Genomic DNA, 17,078 nt, shown 5'->3' on the forward strand with positions numbered 1-17,078 from the left:
TCAAGAATAAGGCCAAAGTCTTTGAACATCCTAGTACGGTTTTTATAATGTAGGCTGACATGGCACGTACCAGGTGGATGATATCAGGCCCTGATCAGGCGGATACATTCAGGTCCTGATCAGGTGGATAACACCAGGCCCTGATCAGGTGGATAGCACTAGGCCCTGATCATGCATAGCGTTACATTTCCTATCAGGCCCGGGTGTGGTTGCCGTGACAGGGCCGTATCTATGTTACGGCACAGCGGACCAGGACCTGATCAGTCAAGTACGGAAATTTCTACTCGGGTAATGAGATTGCGTCGTCAAAAAAGAGAGGAGAATACACGTGAACGAGGGAGACAGAGGAATTATTGAGTGAAAGAGGGGGAGATGATATAAGGGCTCGGTTATAAAGCTCGAGCGCAATAACCTATTGTCTGGTATCTCCCCGGAACCCAGGAGTCTTCCCAACGATTCGTAATCGAATGAGGCGACAGACAGAGAGAGAAAAAATTGTTGAGAAAACAATGGATGAAATGAAAATTTCTCCAACCCCCCGCCCCTTATTCAATAAGTGTCTGAGTTATTGCCTGATCGAGAAATTTTTATTACTAAATTTCAGGAGAATTTGGAGCTATGACAGATTTTTAATACGTTTCTCCCCTTCACCCTGACAAGACCTTTTTTTCTCTCTGCAAAGCTAGAGCGCGAAGAGGATTTGAGGACGAATATTTGAAATATGGTCTCCTGGAAGTTATATATGTTTTTTTTGTTTGGATTCAGTCATTTCGGCGATGTGTATGTAATAGAATGGGGTCGGGCTTTTTTTTCCTCGTGGAATCTGCGTGTATAGAAGGAGAGGGAATGAAAATGGGAGAGGAAAAAAACGTTGATATTTATTGGCAAACATCCGGGCGAATGTAAAATTCAGTTTTCAATCTAAATGCGCCCGGCTTTGGGGCCGGGTTTGGGTATTGGAGGAGTTAAGGGGGTACAACTCTTAAAATCTTTATCCACTGCTAAACGAGTTTTGGAGTAAAGATTTTTCGGCGAGAGTTGGGAAATTACCTTGGACAATTTTCACCATAATGAAATTTTCGAAAGTTCCATGACCTTAGCAAGGAAATAAAAACTTTTTGGAAAATTTTTAGAATACATACCAAGTCTCATGGGATCTCTTTCAAATCAAATGTTAGAATCAAATTTAATAGGAGAATTATGTATTCACATTTTCTGTCTTTAGCATACACAATAAAAATGTTTGAAAAGTGTTTTAATTAAAATCTTCACTAACCCAAATAATTTGGAACTGATCGATCCCCGATAATTTGATTGAATGATTAATTAATCGAATGTGCATCATGCAATTATTTGCCACTGGTCTCGCTTTATTATGTATCAGAGTGCAGCTGGCGAGGCTGAGTATGTCCGATAATTTCCAAAATTTTCCGAGTGCATATCGGCTCAAATACTGAGCCATGGATTTTAGTTTATCCATCGTCCGTGTGGTCTTTTCGTGGTGACTCCCCTCAATTACATTACTTTACACTAATGCCATTAGTTGCCAACGCACAGCTGACACACAGAATAAACTGTCGAGCATCCTTTCCACAAATTGAGAGTGAAAAAATACACGCAAATGAGTTGAAATAATACCAGAGGTTTCAGCAAAGATAAATACGCGTGGGAATGCAGTGGGGAGATGTCGTCAATTCGTCAACACGTGTCGCCAATTTTATGCAATATTCTTCTCTCGGGTTTTTTTTTTAAACTCTACAGTTGAGTTTATGCCTGTCCCTTGGAATTAAATCTTCAGAGGCACCGACCAACTACACCGGATGCTCTTCATTACTACGAAAAAATACGACGGCTATCTTTGATGCGTGTCAAACCTTTCCAAGAGAAGCTTCGTGCTCTGTTTTTGACACATCATTGTGCATAATTATGAGATTGGTATAATATTGGAGAATAAAGAAGACTGTCACCAGTTATTACAAATAGCTGACGACATGGCTACTCACTGCTAAACGCTGAAATATATATGATACATTTTACCATAGAAATTTTTATAGTAATGAAAAATCAATTATTACATACCTGTGGTAATTAATTTTTTAGCTTCACCGTCATAGTAATTTTTACCATATCGAGTAGTAGAAATTCCATTGATCTATCAAAGTAACTGATACCATGCACCGATCGTAAAGATTACTATGTGCTACAGCAATAATGACGGTGCGACGCTTTACCATTGTGAATATCCCCACATGAGGCCGTTTACCATACTCAAGTGCATTTAGCAAAGATTGTTTTATCACAACCTAGAAATACGGTATAAACCTTATTGCCCAACAACCACAACGATATTTCTCTGACAGATATTGTCAATCATATTGAATTGATATGGATGAGCAGAAGTAGTTGAAACTCACACTCAAAGGAATTGACCATAATATGTAGCTACTTCCGGAAATGGAAAAAAAAAACAATAAAATAAATTTGTTACTTAAAATTTAATTTATATAAGAGTTTTTCTCTGTTCAATAAATCATTAAATGACTTGAATATTAATTTTGATGAAATTCTCTAGTCTATTATACTCAAGTTAATGACACACAAGAACCTAGAAATAATTATTTTTTATCGCGTACTATATTATATAGGTCTTTATTACTATGTTGTATAGCAATTTTCGCCATGCACTTGTCGTAATTGTTACCAACCAAGTATATGGGGGCCTTTACTATATACCATAATAAGTGTCACCAGGCAAAATTGTAGTCTTTAGTATATCTATCGAGCCCATTACTATCGAGAGTCTTGCCATCACTGATTTTTATATAGATCTATCTATTTATCTCTTTACCTCTATATGACTTACTGTGCACTATGGTAAGCATGACTCTACTATAATATCGTAATGCTTTCTAAATTATAGCAATTTTTACTAGGCGTAGATATTCATGTTTGTCTCCTTCCCATGGTTTTTTTCTCCCTGTACAATCATGTTATTGTTTTAAATATAAAACCAAGTCTTTGAATCAAAATGGCACAAGTACTTAATATTCAATAAAATAATGAAAACAAAACCTGAAATGTAATATGTATTAAATTCGAGGTTTCAAGCATCATTAAATCACTAAGATAGGTAAAAGTATTTTAAAATATTTTGATATGGATATTTCATGAGAGATTACTGGGGCAAAGTAACGAAATTAGTGGTTTTTAATGGTAATTTGAACATTGACAAAGTGAACTGAGATGAGTGGATTGGCCTTTTATAAATTTTGCCCTGTCTTTTTCAACTGTATGAAGATGAGCAATTTTAAAAGTCGAAAGAAGACCGTATCTTCCTCTGTTCGACTTGTTTATTCGCCTCTATATTGTTTGTGATTCCAATTACTTAATTTGCTTTGAAATTATTCGATGTCAATCGAAGTTTCATCGCGTGCCATTGAAAGCAATTAATTCGAGTTTTTTTGTGATTTTTTTGTAATTGAAACCACGTAATAGTAATTTATGCCATAAGGCGTGTATTGTGATTGAATTTGCCAGGAAAATGGTTTTCAGGCGGTATGAAATGCATTGTCTTTTATCACGAGACCAAGCTGACTGAATAATATAACAAAGTTTATTCGAAAATCATGGTATCACTTAATTATAAAATGAGCCACAGTGATCAGCCATCACTCCTTGAAATAATGAAGCATTTAATTTTTTTTACTCACCATTTTTATTTCCCGAAATAGTGAAAATAAGAACATGCTTGATTATATGGTAATTTTCTTATTATGAACAGAAGGAATAATGTAACAATAGCGGGAAAAAATGGTTGAATATTCATTTGACTGGAGTGAACTTGACTAGAGTACATTCATAACATGGAAAAGGTGAATTTATTGAGGCTCATTCACCGGACTTTATTCCACGAGTAAATCGAGGGAGAGAGGTGATGAGGGTGAAGTGACTCGCCTGCCTAAGTTATTTACCGGAAAGCGGAGGAACGACCTCGACTGGATGTGGTGGAGCGTCGTGGAAAGGCAAAAGCTCGAGTGAGCCTATATAGGGTCGGCAATAACAGAGACTCACAAGTGGTTTGTATCGAGAGGTAATTCCATACCTACTTACACGATACATTCATTCTCTCCCAATTCAATATTCATCCTCATCATAAGTCATATTTCCATGGTCATAACTATTCGAGACACCATCTCCCATCGACTTTTAGGCGTAGAAAACACTTGATTGAATAATTAATGGCATAATACGAAAAGGTGTCTACCCCATGTGGAATTGTCTAAAAAAATTGCAACGCTGTAAATTTAAAAATAATTATCGGATGGCAATTCTATGGCTGGGATTTATAGGCTCAAAGAGAACCTAACCCGTCAATTTTAGAGAACTGTCCAAGAAACAATTAAATCAGTTATTGCATTGAAAATGGAATATCCTGAGTGGAAATTTGGCTCAATTTCCGATTAAGTCAGACTTGATGTTGGATTACGTACTGATCCTACAACTTGATCGAGACTTGATCAGGCATGTAACGACTTGACTCCATCTGGATAAGTGATTGATAACCAAAATCGAACTTATTTACTAATGATAATGAATTCAAAAGGAGGGAGCATTATCGTCGCCATGACACTCACTGTCGCCCCCCAAGGTCCTAGCGAGGTAGAAAGCCAGTAGAAATTGCTTGACATTTGTACTAGGAATTCGGAATCATGTGCGCTCCTAAGATTTTTAGTAAGAGTGCACATTCGTTCGAATCTAGCTGACCGAGCCACTGCCCTGTTTCGAAGTTCAAACAAGCAACATAGTAGTAATATGGAAAATTCGTGACTCCTTACGTATCTGCGTTGCAAAAATCCATAACTATTATTCGTCCTCATATAATTATATTCCAAGACCGTAAAGTGTATGGATTGAAAAAAGAATTCTTAATTTTTGCCGCATAAGTTTTCTTAAATGAGTGTAAAAACGATAAAAATAAGAATTTTTATAGATTTTTCTTGGTGTACTCCAAAAAATATGAATAATTCCATCAATTCTGCACCAAAAAGATGAATGATGCCATCAAATCTGATAAGAATCAGTCGGAGCATCTCCCGAAACGTTAAAAGGCCACGTCTCCCCGGAAAAATTGGATTTGGAAAAAAAAAGTCATAAAAATCCAATAAAAATTCACCCACTCGATTGACAATAAACCGAAAAAGGAGTTACAATCATCGAATGTAATTTCGCAAGAGAGAAAGTTCTTAGCAGGGGGAAGGGTAATATCTTGGCATAGTGAATGAACAGAGGTAGAGGGATGACTGTATTTGAGGTGGAAGGATCTGCATCCGCGGTAGATCGATAGGATCGACCTGGTGGTGTTGTGTATATAACCAAGCGATTCGTTCTGCAGAAAAGAATGTGAGAGCGAGAGTGAGAGAGTGAGGGGGAGGGTGGATTGATATCGAGGGATGGAGGGTCTCAGGCTCTCGTCCGTTCTTTCGAGTCTCAGAAAGAAGCTGCGCATCGAAGTATTGAGTTCTGTATCATGCTAGCTATAATACATTTTTTATCTGATTGAGGGGATCTTTATGGCGGGGTGTGTTCCGTATATACTCGGGTTGTACAAACCCTACCCCCTATCCCCTCTCCTCACCACTAACGCAGTATTTTTTTTCTCCTATGAGTATAAGGGCGTGTACGTGAGGATTGAAAGCACGGAACGAGAGTCATTTTTTTCACCCATAACTTCTCAAAAATAAACGAGAAAAAATGGACAAATAGCATGGAAACAGAGAGAAAAAAACGATGGATTTGCGAGTAAATAAAGATTAGGGATTGTTGGATGTCTTTTATGGAAAAAATATAAAACACGTATAACACGCATTGGTAACAACTTATTCATAGTAGATTAATGGCGTGCGGATCTTTTTTTGCGGCACGTTGATTTTTTTTAAATCAGTGTGTGAATGAACGCCTGTGAAATATGGAAATAATTTTGAGTGGCATATTGATACATTTGAGGCTTATTCTCTCTTCCTCGAATCGATTGAAAATCAAATTGAATTGCCCAGAGTATTCTTAAGTATATATGTAATCTTGAGTGGGACCCACTTGGAAGGAGGCATCTAGCAATCTCCTTCGATCCAATATCCGACTTTTTTGACAGCAATTTCGGTCACGTCCGATAATATATCTGGATCATTAATATAAAGCCCTTCCATCGTCTTCCACCACCCTCTCCTTCTTGGCTCGTCCTCTTTCCATCTGAGTCCTCTGCTTTGGCGGAGATGTATACCCTTCCTCTTCGCCTTCCTCCTTTCGCCCCTGCCACCCACGCGGGGAAATTGCTTTTCAATCCCTGGGCTGCTGGCCTCGTCACACTGTTACTATCCCATACTTTGGGCGGACCTTCGACCTCTCCGATATCTATGACTCGAGTAGCTCGAGCAACTCTATGAAGAAAATTAAAAATACATCATTACGTGGCATATTTAGTCTTGATGGCAATGGGAGCTGATACGCATTGGGAGAAAGTGACTAATACGCAAAAATTTACATTCCTAAAAAGAAGATGATACCTCCCATTGGCTTATTCTCTATAACAAAAAAATATATGTACACGAAGAAAAAAGCCATGGTAGAGAGACTCATGTGAATACCCACGCCTATATATGTATAGTATAAAGAATTACTAATTTAGGAAGCATTACTATGTTATAGTAATAATTCCTATATGCTGTAGTATCGGAAGGCTGTATAGGCTGTTGTAACGTAGGGCAATGGACTCGATAGATTCTTTGAATAAGTGAAAAAGACTGCGATAATCTCGAACTCGAATATTGAATCGAAGTCGAATGTGAATCGACGTCGAATCGAATATGGAGTGGAAAATTGAATGGATTTTCCTTATATAAAAAGTACTTGAGTCATCTCGAATTCACATTCATAGCAATAGTGGTTCCGCTGCGATGATCCAAAGCGAAATCTAATATACATACTATACAGCTCACGAAAGAACATGGCATTATATGGAGCTCGAATATCGCATCGAAGTTGTATTGTTTGATAACACTAGTCGAACTCGAAACTCAAACATAAGTACAAGCTTCGATAAGATCACCAATAGATGGCGTTGCTAGAGAAATGGGCCTGAATTTTAAGAAATATTTCCCATCGCGAATAGAATAAATCACATTATCTTCTAGATCGGTAAGATAATTTGTATCCCTTCCGATTGAGATAGTAATCCTAGGGAGAGGATACATAAATTTCAGAAAGAAGAAATTTTTCCATCTAATTCTTTTTTTTTGCTCATAACACTAATGAATGTTATCATGCAACATGCATTATTTCAACGGGCATAAATCATGAGTGATGTTTAACGGCTTTTTCAATACTATGCGCTGATACTGTTGACTAATTTTCCTTTGCATCCGAGGTGGGAATCAACCATTGGTCTGAGCTTAGTCTAACCTTTGCCCAAGACTAGCTTAGCTAGGTTCAAGTTTGGCATCCAAGTTTGTATAAGACCCTGATATGTAACGGTGTTCCAGGGTGATCCAAGATCAGACGTTGAACTCTATCCAAGCGTGGATACCACGTTCAAACCAAGCTAGTCCAGGCCTAGACCGAGCCAGGACCAATCTGCATCCAAGGTTGAACGTTGATCTCGATCTAAGCCTGGGATGCTATTGCTAACCAATTTTTCAATTTATCTACAAATTATTCATCAAAATAATGGAAAAATTAAAATAAATAACTATTGATTCTGATACAGGTCAATTTTACCCCCATTTACCTATCCTTGATGAATTGATCATTGAAAAAACCTAATCAATTAACTTCAAAAATTGACCGCCGCAACCGTGATTCGAACACATTACAGAAATATTACGAAACCTACGCTTTACCCTTAAGCTTATTTGCACTTATGAGTTGTGATTTTTAATTATACATATGAATTCTATGCCAACTTTATAGACATAATGTTGTTGAATGATGTTCTATTTATTTTAATTGATTATTTTTATTAATTTAAATTTATGTAGTTGACATTAGTAACTATTTACTTTTTTTTTTTTTTTTTTTTATTTATTATTCCACATGTATACCCTTTCGGGTTTTTACATTTTGTTCCCTTCCCCTGCGGAGCCATGGGGCCGACTTTTTCCCCAACTGTACTGCATTTGCACGGGGGCTGAGGGAAACCATGGAAAACCTCAACCGTACAGTCGGCCGATCGTGTAGGGTCCTAGTGTACCCTTCTGTCACACTGACGAGAAGGATACACTGGGTCTCTACATCCGAGCCTTCCGCTCAGCAATTTTTTGAGCGAGCGGTGTTCCTAAGCGGTCACCCATCCAAGTACTAACCCAACGAAACGTTGCTTAGCTTGGATGTCCGCCGGAGCAACACCTTACTCGCCCAACCATTACTGTCGGTCAAACTATTTACTTATTTTATATTATCTATCGACATAAGTTACTTCATCTTGATCAATTAATCAAATGATGAAGATTAAACTATGTAGTTCCATAACATCCAAGCTAGGTCAAACTAGGACCTCCAAGGTTCGGAATTACCTACGTATTATATATTGAACTAAGCCTGGTTGAAGCTGCGGCTTCCAACCTCGGAATGCCAGACCTGGACCATGATGGAAACCACCTTGGTAAAAAAGCTTGTATTTGAATTATATCACCCAAAAAATGTATAATAGTGAAGATTGTAAAAATTGAAAATTATTGGTCTTATGAAATTTCATGATTGCTGTGTGGACTCTGAAGAGAATTCCGGCATAAATTATAATTGGAATTGAGAATCAAATCTTAGTCGCTAAGCACACATGTTCTAAATTAGAAAATCAGTTATTGATAAATATTGAGATTAAACAAATGGTCATATGACATGCATTATTGTCATTAATGATGACATTTATCATCATGACAACGGTGATGAATAATCAATTCTGCAGAAAAAAAGAAGGCAACGAAGAATATCAAGTAGAAAAAGCATGATTAAAGGTCATCAACGTCGCAGCCGCAACGGCGCTAGTACAGTAAAAAATATAATTTACCATGGCAATGTTTATCACGGTATACACTAAACTCAGTACAGGATCCCATAGACGCATAGGAAAAATTACGATACAACATAGTAATAAGGCCAATATGATATAGTAAACGATAAAAAACACTTTAAGAAATTACAAAAATAATAGAACAATACCAAGACAAAAAAAAATTGTTCTAAAACTTGATTATAATAAACTAGGAAGTCGTTTTGAAATTGATGTCAAATAGATTTACTAATTTGCTAAGGTGCATAAATTCTCTTATAAAATTGACATTTGAAGTAAAAAATTTATTTAATTTTCAACCAAAAGTTCAAATTCACCGTTTTAGAATATAGTTCTTCATTCCCAGAAGTACCTACATATGTTAATGAGCTTCGACGACTTTTATTTATCCATATCAATTAAATGTGATTATTGTCTGTCAAAAAAATATTCTTGTAGTTGTTGGGTAATAAAAATTGCTTCACTCCTACGTTTTAATAAAACAATCTTTACTACAAGCAATGGAGTATGTCATATTTCGTTATAATTGCTGTAGCCTTTACTACAGTTCTATGGTATTAAATACTAAAGAGAAATAAAATTTCCATTATGCTAGATGGTAAAATTTACCAGGTACTGCAAGTTGAAAAATAATTTACCATATTCGTTGTAAGATGCCAAACTTTCAATTTCCTCTCTTGCGTATAGCAACAATTCAAGAATTATACCCAGCAAATGTGCATGAAAATGTACTTTTTCGCAAAATTTTTGCTCTGGTTTTCTACTCTAGACATTTCGGATTTGCCGCAATGCAGCAGGACATTGATTCGAGAGAAAATGGCAATATACTGAAAATTTTTCACGTAATTATTAATAGAAATATGTTCATACATAAGGGGAAACGAATATAGACCAAATTTACGTTACATTTTTCTGACCGACATGGACAGCAATCTTCAAAAAAAGTATGCTTTATTGTGTGGTTTTCACCATCTTCCATGGAACGATGGGATTTAAATGCGAAAATGTTATTTTCACGCTTATGGCCTTTGAAATAACATCGGTTGTATTTGTATTTTTCGCCGTTGTGCCACCCTCTAAAAGTCAGGTTTATTGCGATTGATCGTAGCATTCGCTATAATTGATGGGGATATTGTGTATATCGCTGTAAAGATGTTAACAAACTTTTTGAAATGCCGTTTGATTTTTCCAATTCTATCAATTTGATTACCAGTTATCGATGAGAATGTGTCAAATTTCACTGGTCACGTTTGAATAAGTTTTTACCATTGCAAATACTTTTGTATTTTATTTCCATAAACATAAACATCGAATATGCGATCGACAATAGCAGAGAGGAAAGAAGAATTATTGAAGAAAAAATGTCTAATATTGCATTGTTTATTAACAGCAAAGTACAGGATGTGTTCAACTAATATAAGAAGTAAATTATAACAAATTATTACCGCTTGAAATATCTGGCGTGGTGGGTAATAAGAATATTAGTTCAGTGCTCCAAATCAGGTGGTTCTCCAATCGCATTCATTGTTCTTTTCAAAGTATAATGACCAGTGCCATGGAAAAATTATTTGGAAACGCTCCTGGAATGGGAGCTTTAAATGTACTGAGTCCAAACTCGTAAGAATTTAACAAGAGCATGAATGAAACATTAGCAACTGTCCCCATTCCATTCTCTTTTTCTGAATTGAACTAACGACCTATTTTGAATATAGAAAATCTGGGTCGTGTAATTAATATTTCACAATCCTCAAGTTCAGTCCGATTTAGCATTTTTACTTAATCATCTGCCCCAGCAATATTCGTTTTATAACAAAAATTCTGCAGGAATGTATGTCAGAAATAAATAGCATTTCGGGGCTCAGCGATCAATCAATTATCAAATTTTCATATCTGGGTCATCTCCATCCACATCCCCTTAACCCCTTTCCCACCTTTCCCATACCCAATATTAATATCTCTCTCGACGAATAAAACGAAAGCAACAGCAGAAGCCAATCGAGTGTCACCGAATATATCGGTTAGAATATTTCCGGGAGTAATTGAAGCCGATTAATCTCCGTCGAAATGCAATTGTCAGTGTACCGTTATTAGATGTTTGGTATTTTCATAAATAACTATAGTTTCTATTTACGATTGCACCATAAAAAGCATGTTCCTTGAAAAAACGCGGTGAAATCAGAAAAATATCGAGGTGAGTGCAAAATGGGCCGAGAGTGAAATGGTTAAGTAAAAAAAGCGGACAGTTTCCTCTTTCTATCACTTTTTTTTAGGTTTATTTTCACTTTTTGCCACTCATTCATAAATGCAGGGAGGAGGAATGGATATACAGGGTGTCCCATCTGAAACCACGTAATGTCTCCTGAGGGGGCAAGTGACAGGAAATCTTTTGAGACATAAGTTGTAGGGTTTCAAGGAGCACATTTGATGAATGCATTTTTTGCAGCTTTCAAAGTCATGCTTGCAAGTCGCTAGCATAAGGATCTTTTTCAAATGGTTATGGCATGTTTTACCCTGATGATACTTGTTCGCCCTAATGAATTGTTTTCGGATACCTCATCATTCATGTCCATTCCTTCGTGTTTACTCAAAAACTGCGACGAAAATGAGTTCTGCTGTCAAACGGGAGATTCACACATCCCATTTATCCCAGTTAACCCATTCGCCAACCGTACTCAGGAATGTAAACAATAACAAAGATTTTCCCATTACCTCGAATATCCTGTTATTTGAAAAAATTTCAATTCAACCAGAATCGAGTTAGTATCACCTGTAGTTTCGTTGAACACATTACACCGTAGTCAGCGATTGAAATTGGGGAGATTTCACTCGCTTGAGGAGAATGCTGAGGATTGTCTCGAACCGCTGCCAGGACATAGCGAGAACGGTACCCTCATCATCGACATCATCCCAGACATGCAGTATTTCGCAACATTCAACGAAATTGTAGGATAGGACGAGTGCTTTGACTATGACAACCACAACAACAAGGAGTTAATCCTAATGATCCTCGAGCTGTTACCTTCCTCGCTATGATTTACATGGATCGGCACAACAGTTAAAGAGAAATTGAACGAGATTTAGGTGTACCATGGGACACAGCTCAAAAAATCCTCCGATCTGACTGCTACCATCCGTATCACATAAGGTTGACTCAAGTATTGTGCGCACAAGACAAACGGACTCGTGTTAATTTCTGTAATTGGGCCTTGCAAAAACTGAATGCAAATCCAAATTTTTTCTAGTACGTTTTCTTCACTGACGAGGCTACGTTGCAGCGTACTGATTCATTGAATCGAGAAAATTATTATTAATGGTCACGGGAAAATCTTCTTTGAACACGACACATTAATCAGCATAATTGGGGTGTGAACGTGTAGTGCGGTATCGTCGATGAGGAAGTCGATACTTTCTTTATGGTAATGTCATTGGTCAGAATTACCTGGCATTCTTGCGTAATTAGTTACCAGCACTGGTGGAGAATGTGAACTTGCGGACGAGACAGAGAATGTGGTTCCAATAGTATAGCGTTCCACCTCATTTCGCTCAAGCTGTGAGGGATCATCTGAATGCAGCTTTCCCGAATCCTTTGATTGGTCGAGGTCTTCCCATTCCATGGCCTTCACGATCACTGGATCTTACACCACTTGATTACTACCTGTGGGGCTACGTCAAAGATGTTGTTTACGTGAACCGACCAACCACGCCGACACACTTACAGAGACGTATCAGGGAGGCTATTGCAAACATTACACCCCAAGTATTGAGAAAAATTGTTGGAAATTTCGACCACAGAATTGAGTTGTACTTCCAATTCAACAGTGGCAACTCAGGAGCGCATGAACCTCCACCCAGGTTTGTGGTATTTTTCATTTTTTTTGCGCGTAAGGAATGCGAGCAAACTTTACCTCCACGTGGTACATTCTGGATCACGCTAAGAAAGTTTAAATCTTCAGTTTCATACCAGAATTCATTCGCGTCGCATTTTCCGAGTAAAAACGAAGGAATTTACCTGAAAGATGCAGTATCTGAAATCAACTCATCAAGCCGAACGAGCTTCATTGGAGTAAACAATGCGATTGCTATATTAAAAAAAGTGTCCTATGCTTGCAGCCCTCAAGGCTAATCTTGAAAGCTGGAAAAAATGCATGCATCAAATGTCCCCCTGGCAACCATACAACTCATGTCCCAAAATATTTCCTGTTACTTACCGGCCTCAGAAGATATTTATCCTTATCATGAAAGCAGAGATACGTAAATGAAGTTCGCCTGAGTCCAAACTCGTAAGACTGATTCCTTATTGGTCAACTCGAATCCGAAGTCGAGATTCGAATTCGGCGCACGGAGTGCGCAGTAGATCTCGTCAAACAATAATATACAATAATACTAGCCGTCAAAGATGAAATAATTATGTCGTCGGCAGTCAAAAGCCTCTATTTTCACAAAAAATCACCCATTTTCAGAGTTTCTTTGAAGGCAAATTGGTTAGGGGCAAATGGATTGTGTGAGTTGATTTCCTAATTGATTTCCTAATTAAAAAATGTCTCAATCCCATGGGCATTGTGCACAATATACAGATTCTGAGAGAAAATCCCACTTTTATCCACTCGAATTCTTTATTTGCATTCACTAAGAGAGTGGAACTTTCCAAAAATAAACAAGCAACGTAGAACGGATAAAAGCTATGATCATACCAAATTTTAACTCATTTTTTCATTTCACGGTATCAAAATTTTGCATCAAACTATTCAGTCTAGGACACCGACAATATTCTTAAAAAACGAAAAAATGGCAACATCATAGACATATTTTTAATGCTCGATGTGACGAATAAGACGATATGACGAATAAGATATGACGAATAAGCCCAGTAAGATGAATGTTTTGAGAAAAAACAAATGGCAATCCATTGAGTGCTTCATGTGCTTTCATAAAATTCTAGTCAACTTACTATTGAAATTAGACAATCAAAAAATCGGTCAAATTGCATGCGAAAGAGAAAGGGAGAGAACAGAATAATTTTTACAACAGCTCGTGCGAAAGACAATTTTTATTTATTTTTCTTGAAACGAGGAAGATAACTCATTAGCAAAACATAACGTGACATTAAAAATGTTAACTCACTTCACTGAAATGATCAATGAATAAGAATAATCAATTTACTCAACCTCCACTAAATCCACGAAGTAAAAAATGATTTCTGTCGACAGTCTGCTGAATCCAAGTCATGTACTTTCTCACCTTAAGAAATGTCCCCAATACCGCTCTATTCCGTGTAAAACTTAAATCTGTTAGAATACCGATGACTTTTGAATCTGTCTCGGAAAAAATCGGTGTACCTCTATTTTCCTAATAAATTAAATAATAATTATAATAATGCTAAAAACAAAGATTATTCAATAGAGCCAATTGTTCTCACCTGACATTGCACCAAGCTCTGCCACCTACATGAATAAATATCTGGCAAAATTGTTGTGTAGTAGGTATTCTTCTTTTCAACATGCCGATCAAGGGTAACATTTGACCCATGTAAAAAGAGTGGTGGCCGGGATACGAAGACAGATCGAATCCATCCGAAATATGTATAAGAACGACGACGATTCAATAGAGAAATGAGCCATCCTCGACTTTGCTTGAACGAAGCTGGAGGAAGACGAGCACTCAAGGGGAAATGCTGGACCAGCTATTTGTTCGAAGAATGAGAAAGGAAATCATTATTAGTAGTGGTGAATAATTCCAGGATTTATAATTTACACAAGCTGTCTCACAATATCGAGATCATGCCAAAGAACTGAAAATTATTTCAATTAAATATTAAATTGAATACCGTTATGACAGCAATATCATCTCTGGTGTATGAACCACCTTTGCCCTGCATTCCGATTTGGCTGTATGATGGATGAGTGACATAGAATTGAACAGAGTAATGTGTTTCATTAAAAGATGGAAGCACCATGCTTTCGGCATGTACAAGTAGCAAACCAGGTAGAATTCCCTGCACACAGGAAGCAGTTGTGATAACATGATTTGAATCGTAGATAAGGCCACTACAGTGGGGCTGCCCGTTCAACCACAGGGATACAATGAATGGAAGGTCAGAAGAATCTATCTGCTCACTTCTAGCATCTTAAAAGTAAGCAATTAATTAGGCAATAATCTGATTATTTATTATTAATGATTATATAATCACGTTTACACTTACGGTGAGAAATACGGACAAGCAGCAATATCATGAAGCACAAGGAATTAGTCTTCATTGCGAAACTCAAGATGTAGTTGAGAAGAAAAACAGATGCAAACCACTTGGGTGTATTCACGCTTTACGGTTTAAAATCTTCGTTATACGATGCAATGTACGAAAGTTGAAGCTCTTTTATACGAAAAGTCCACAGCAATACGGAAATGGATGTAAAGAATATTTTACGCAATTATTTTTTACTACTATACGTGTTCTCACGATTTCCGAAAAATCATAAAGATTACCGGAGATCAGAGAATTCCGAATGTGACGATGAATATTATGACACAAATGAGCATATTGCCGCAAATGGGTACTTGGAAATTTCGCCTCAAAACATCTAAATAACTTAATCGTCTTTTCATTGAACTCCACCAAGGATACTGCACCAAATCAATTAAGTTTGGGTTCAATGAATGTGACAAATTATCTTTGGAGTAATTGTCAAAAAACTTTTTGGTCACAGATATGCATACGCAGGGATATTTTTCGAAAAACTTCATTACCCAAAGAAACGGAAATTTCGAAAAGATTAAGATGCTTTAATGAAAGAGCTATATGAAGGCTGTCATACTCGACGTTAGTCATCTAAGCATGAGAAATTGCATGCTTGCTCAATTACAATGCTTCCATTCGAAATTAACAATGCGAAAAAATGGCCGATAATAATGTACTGTTCCTCATAGTCCTAGTCCTCATAGTAACCTCATAGTCTTACAATAATATTTTCATTTTGTGGATGCTTAAACTTCATCTATCATTCAGTTCTCAGAATCAGGGAATGATCAGCAGAAAAGACCAGCAGAGATTGTGAGTATTGAACATATATTTTATCACGACATTCTGTTCGACGATGCCCCAGAAATTCATCAAAAAAATATAAAAAATGAGAAGATATCAGCAACAATTTTTTAAATGAAATAATGTGAGTGGAATAGATGAGTATTATCCGATGTTATTCACTAATATCATTGAATTAAATGAATTTTTAATTCATTCATTTATAATGGCGTCACATAACTACATGGGAATTCATGTAAATCAAATCAAATCAATCCATTGACTGATATTCGAACGGAAAAAATAATCCAACACATTCAATTCGTGAATCCTTCGCTGATTTTTTTCAGTTGAGGTGAAAGAAGGGAATATTAGTTGTTGATGTTGGAATTAACCAAGATCTCCGAACTGGTGGATCACCGTCTGTCCCAGTGTGCAGATGAGCCAGTCGCATCAGGCTTCAATATATTCATCAAGGCAGACAAGAGTGGGTTTGAAAAATATGTGACCAAGAAAACGCGTGTCACCAGCCCCGTTCCTACACGGTCGTCCGCAGCATCCCGTCCATTCCGCGCGTTCGATATCAGAGGATGAGGGTATGATATGCCTCAAAAGAAGACAAAAAAATGATTAGCAAGCTGAGCGACAGAAGCTTTATGCCGCTGTCATGTGGTGGCTGCTCAACATGTCTTTTTTTCTCCTCAAGACTCCACCAATTCTATTAGTGAATTCCGCAGAATATTCGAAAATTTACAAAGCTTTCTTTCTGAAGCAAAAAATTAAAAATCCGAGAGAATTATTTCGAGAAAATGAGAGTATAATACTTACATTAATACATCCGCGCAGTCATCTTCATCCTGCATTCTTTCCCAATTGTAAAAAAAATCATAGCAGTGAGGATATCATTCTTCTGGGCGAATAATGTGCAGCCCACGTCGGAAATTGCTGCATTTGGAGGGGAATGTTCTCGGTTTTCTAACCTGCTGTCTCTGCACACTTCGG

The 17,078-nt window shown here is 37.1% G+C and overlaps 2 protein-coding genes across 4 annotated transcripts in view; one reads left to right on the top strand and one right to left on the bottom strand.

Annotated features, from left to right (window-relative positions):
- The window catches only part of LOC105264544 (LIM domain only protein 3), a 117,651-nt gene that overhangs the window by 23,415 nt on the left and 77,158 nt on the right, over nt 1-17,078 (top strand). The window lies entirely within an intron of this gene.
- Nucleotides 14,094-15,430, bottom strand: LOC105264547 (trypsin-like). Its single transcript, XM_011301489.1, has 4 exons — nt 15,261-15,430; nt 14,886-15,184; nt 14,478-14,741; nt 14,094-14,407 (listed from the first exon to the last, which is right to left on the bottom strand). Exons 1-4 carry the CDS (start codon nt 15,313-15,315, stop codon nt 14,222-14,224), a joined length of 804 nt encoding a protein of 267 aa, XP_011299791.1. The 5' UTR covers nt 15,316-15,430; the 3' UTR covers nt 14,094-14,221.

The sequence above is a fragment of the Fopius arisanus genome, unplaced genomic scaffold (assembly GCF_000806365.1).
Source record: "Fopius arisanus strain USDA-PBARC FA_bdor unplaced genomic scaffold, ASM80636v1 scaffold00023, whole genome shotgun sequence".
NCBI lineage: Eukaryota > Metazoa > Arthropoda > Insecta > Hymenoptera > Braconidae > Fopius > Fopius arisanus.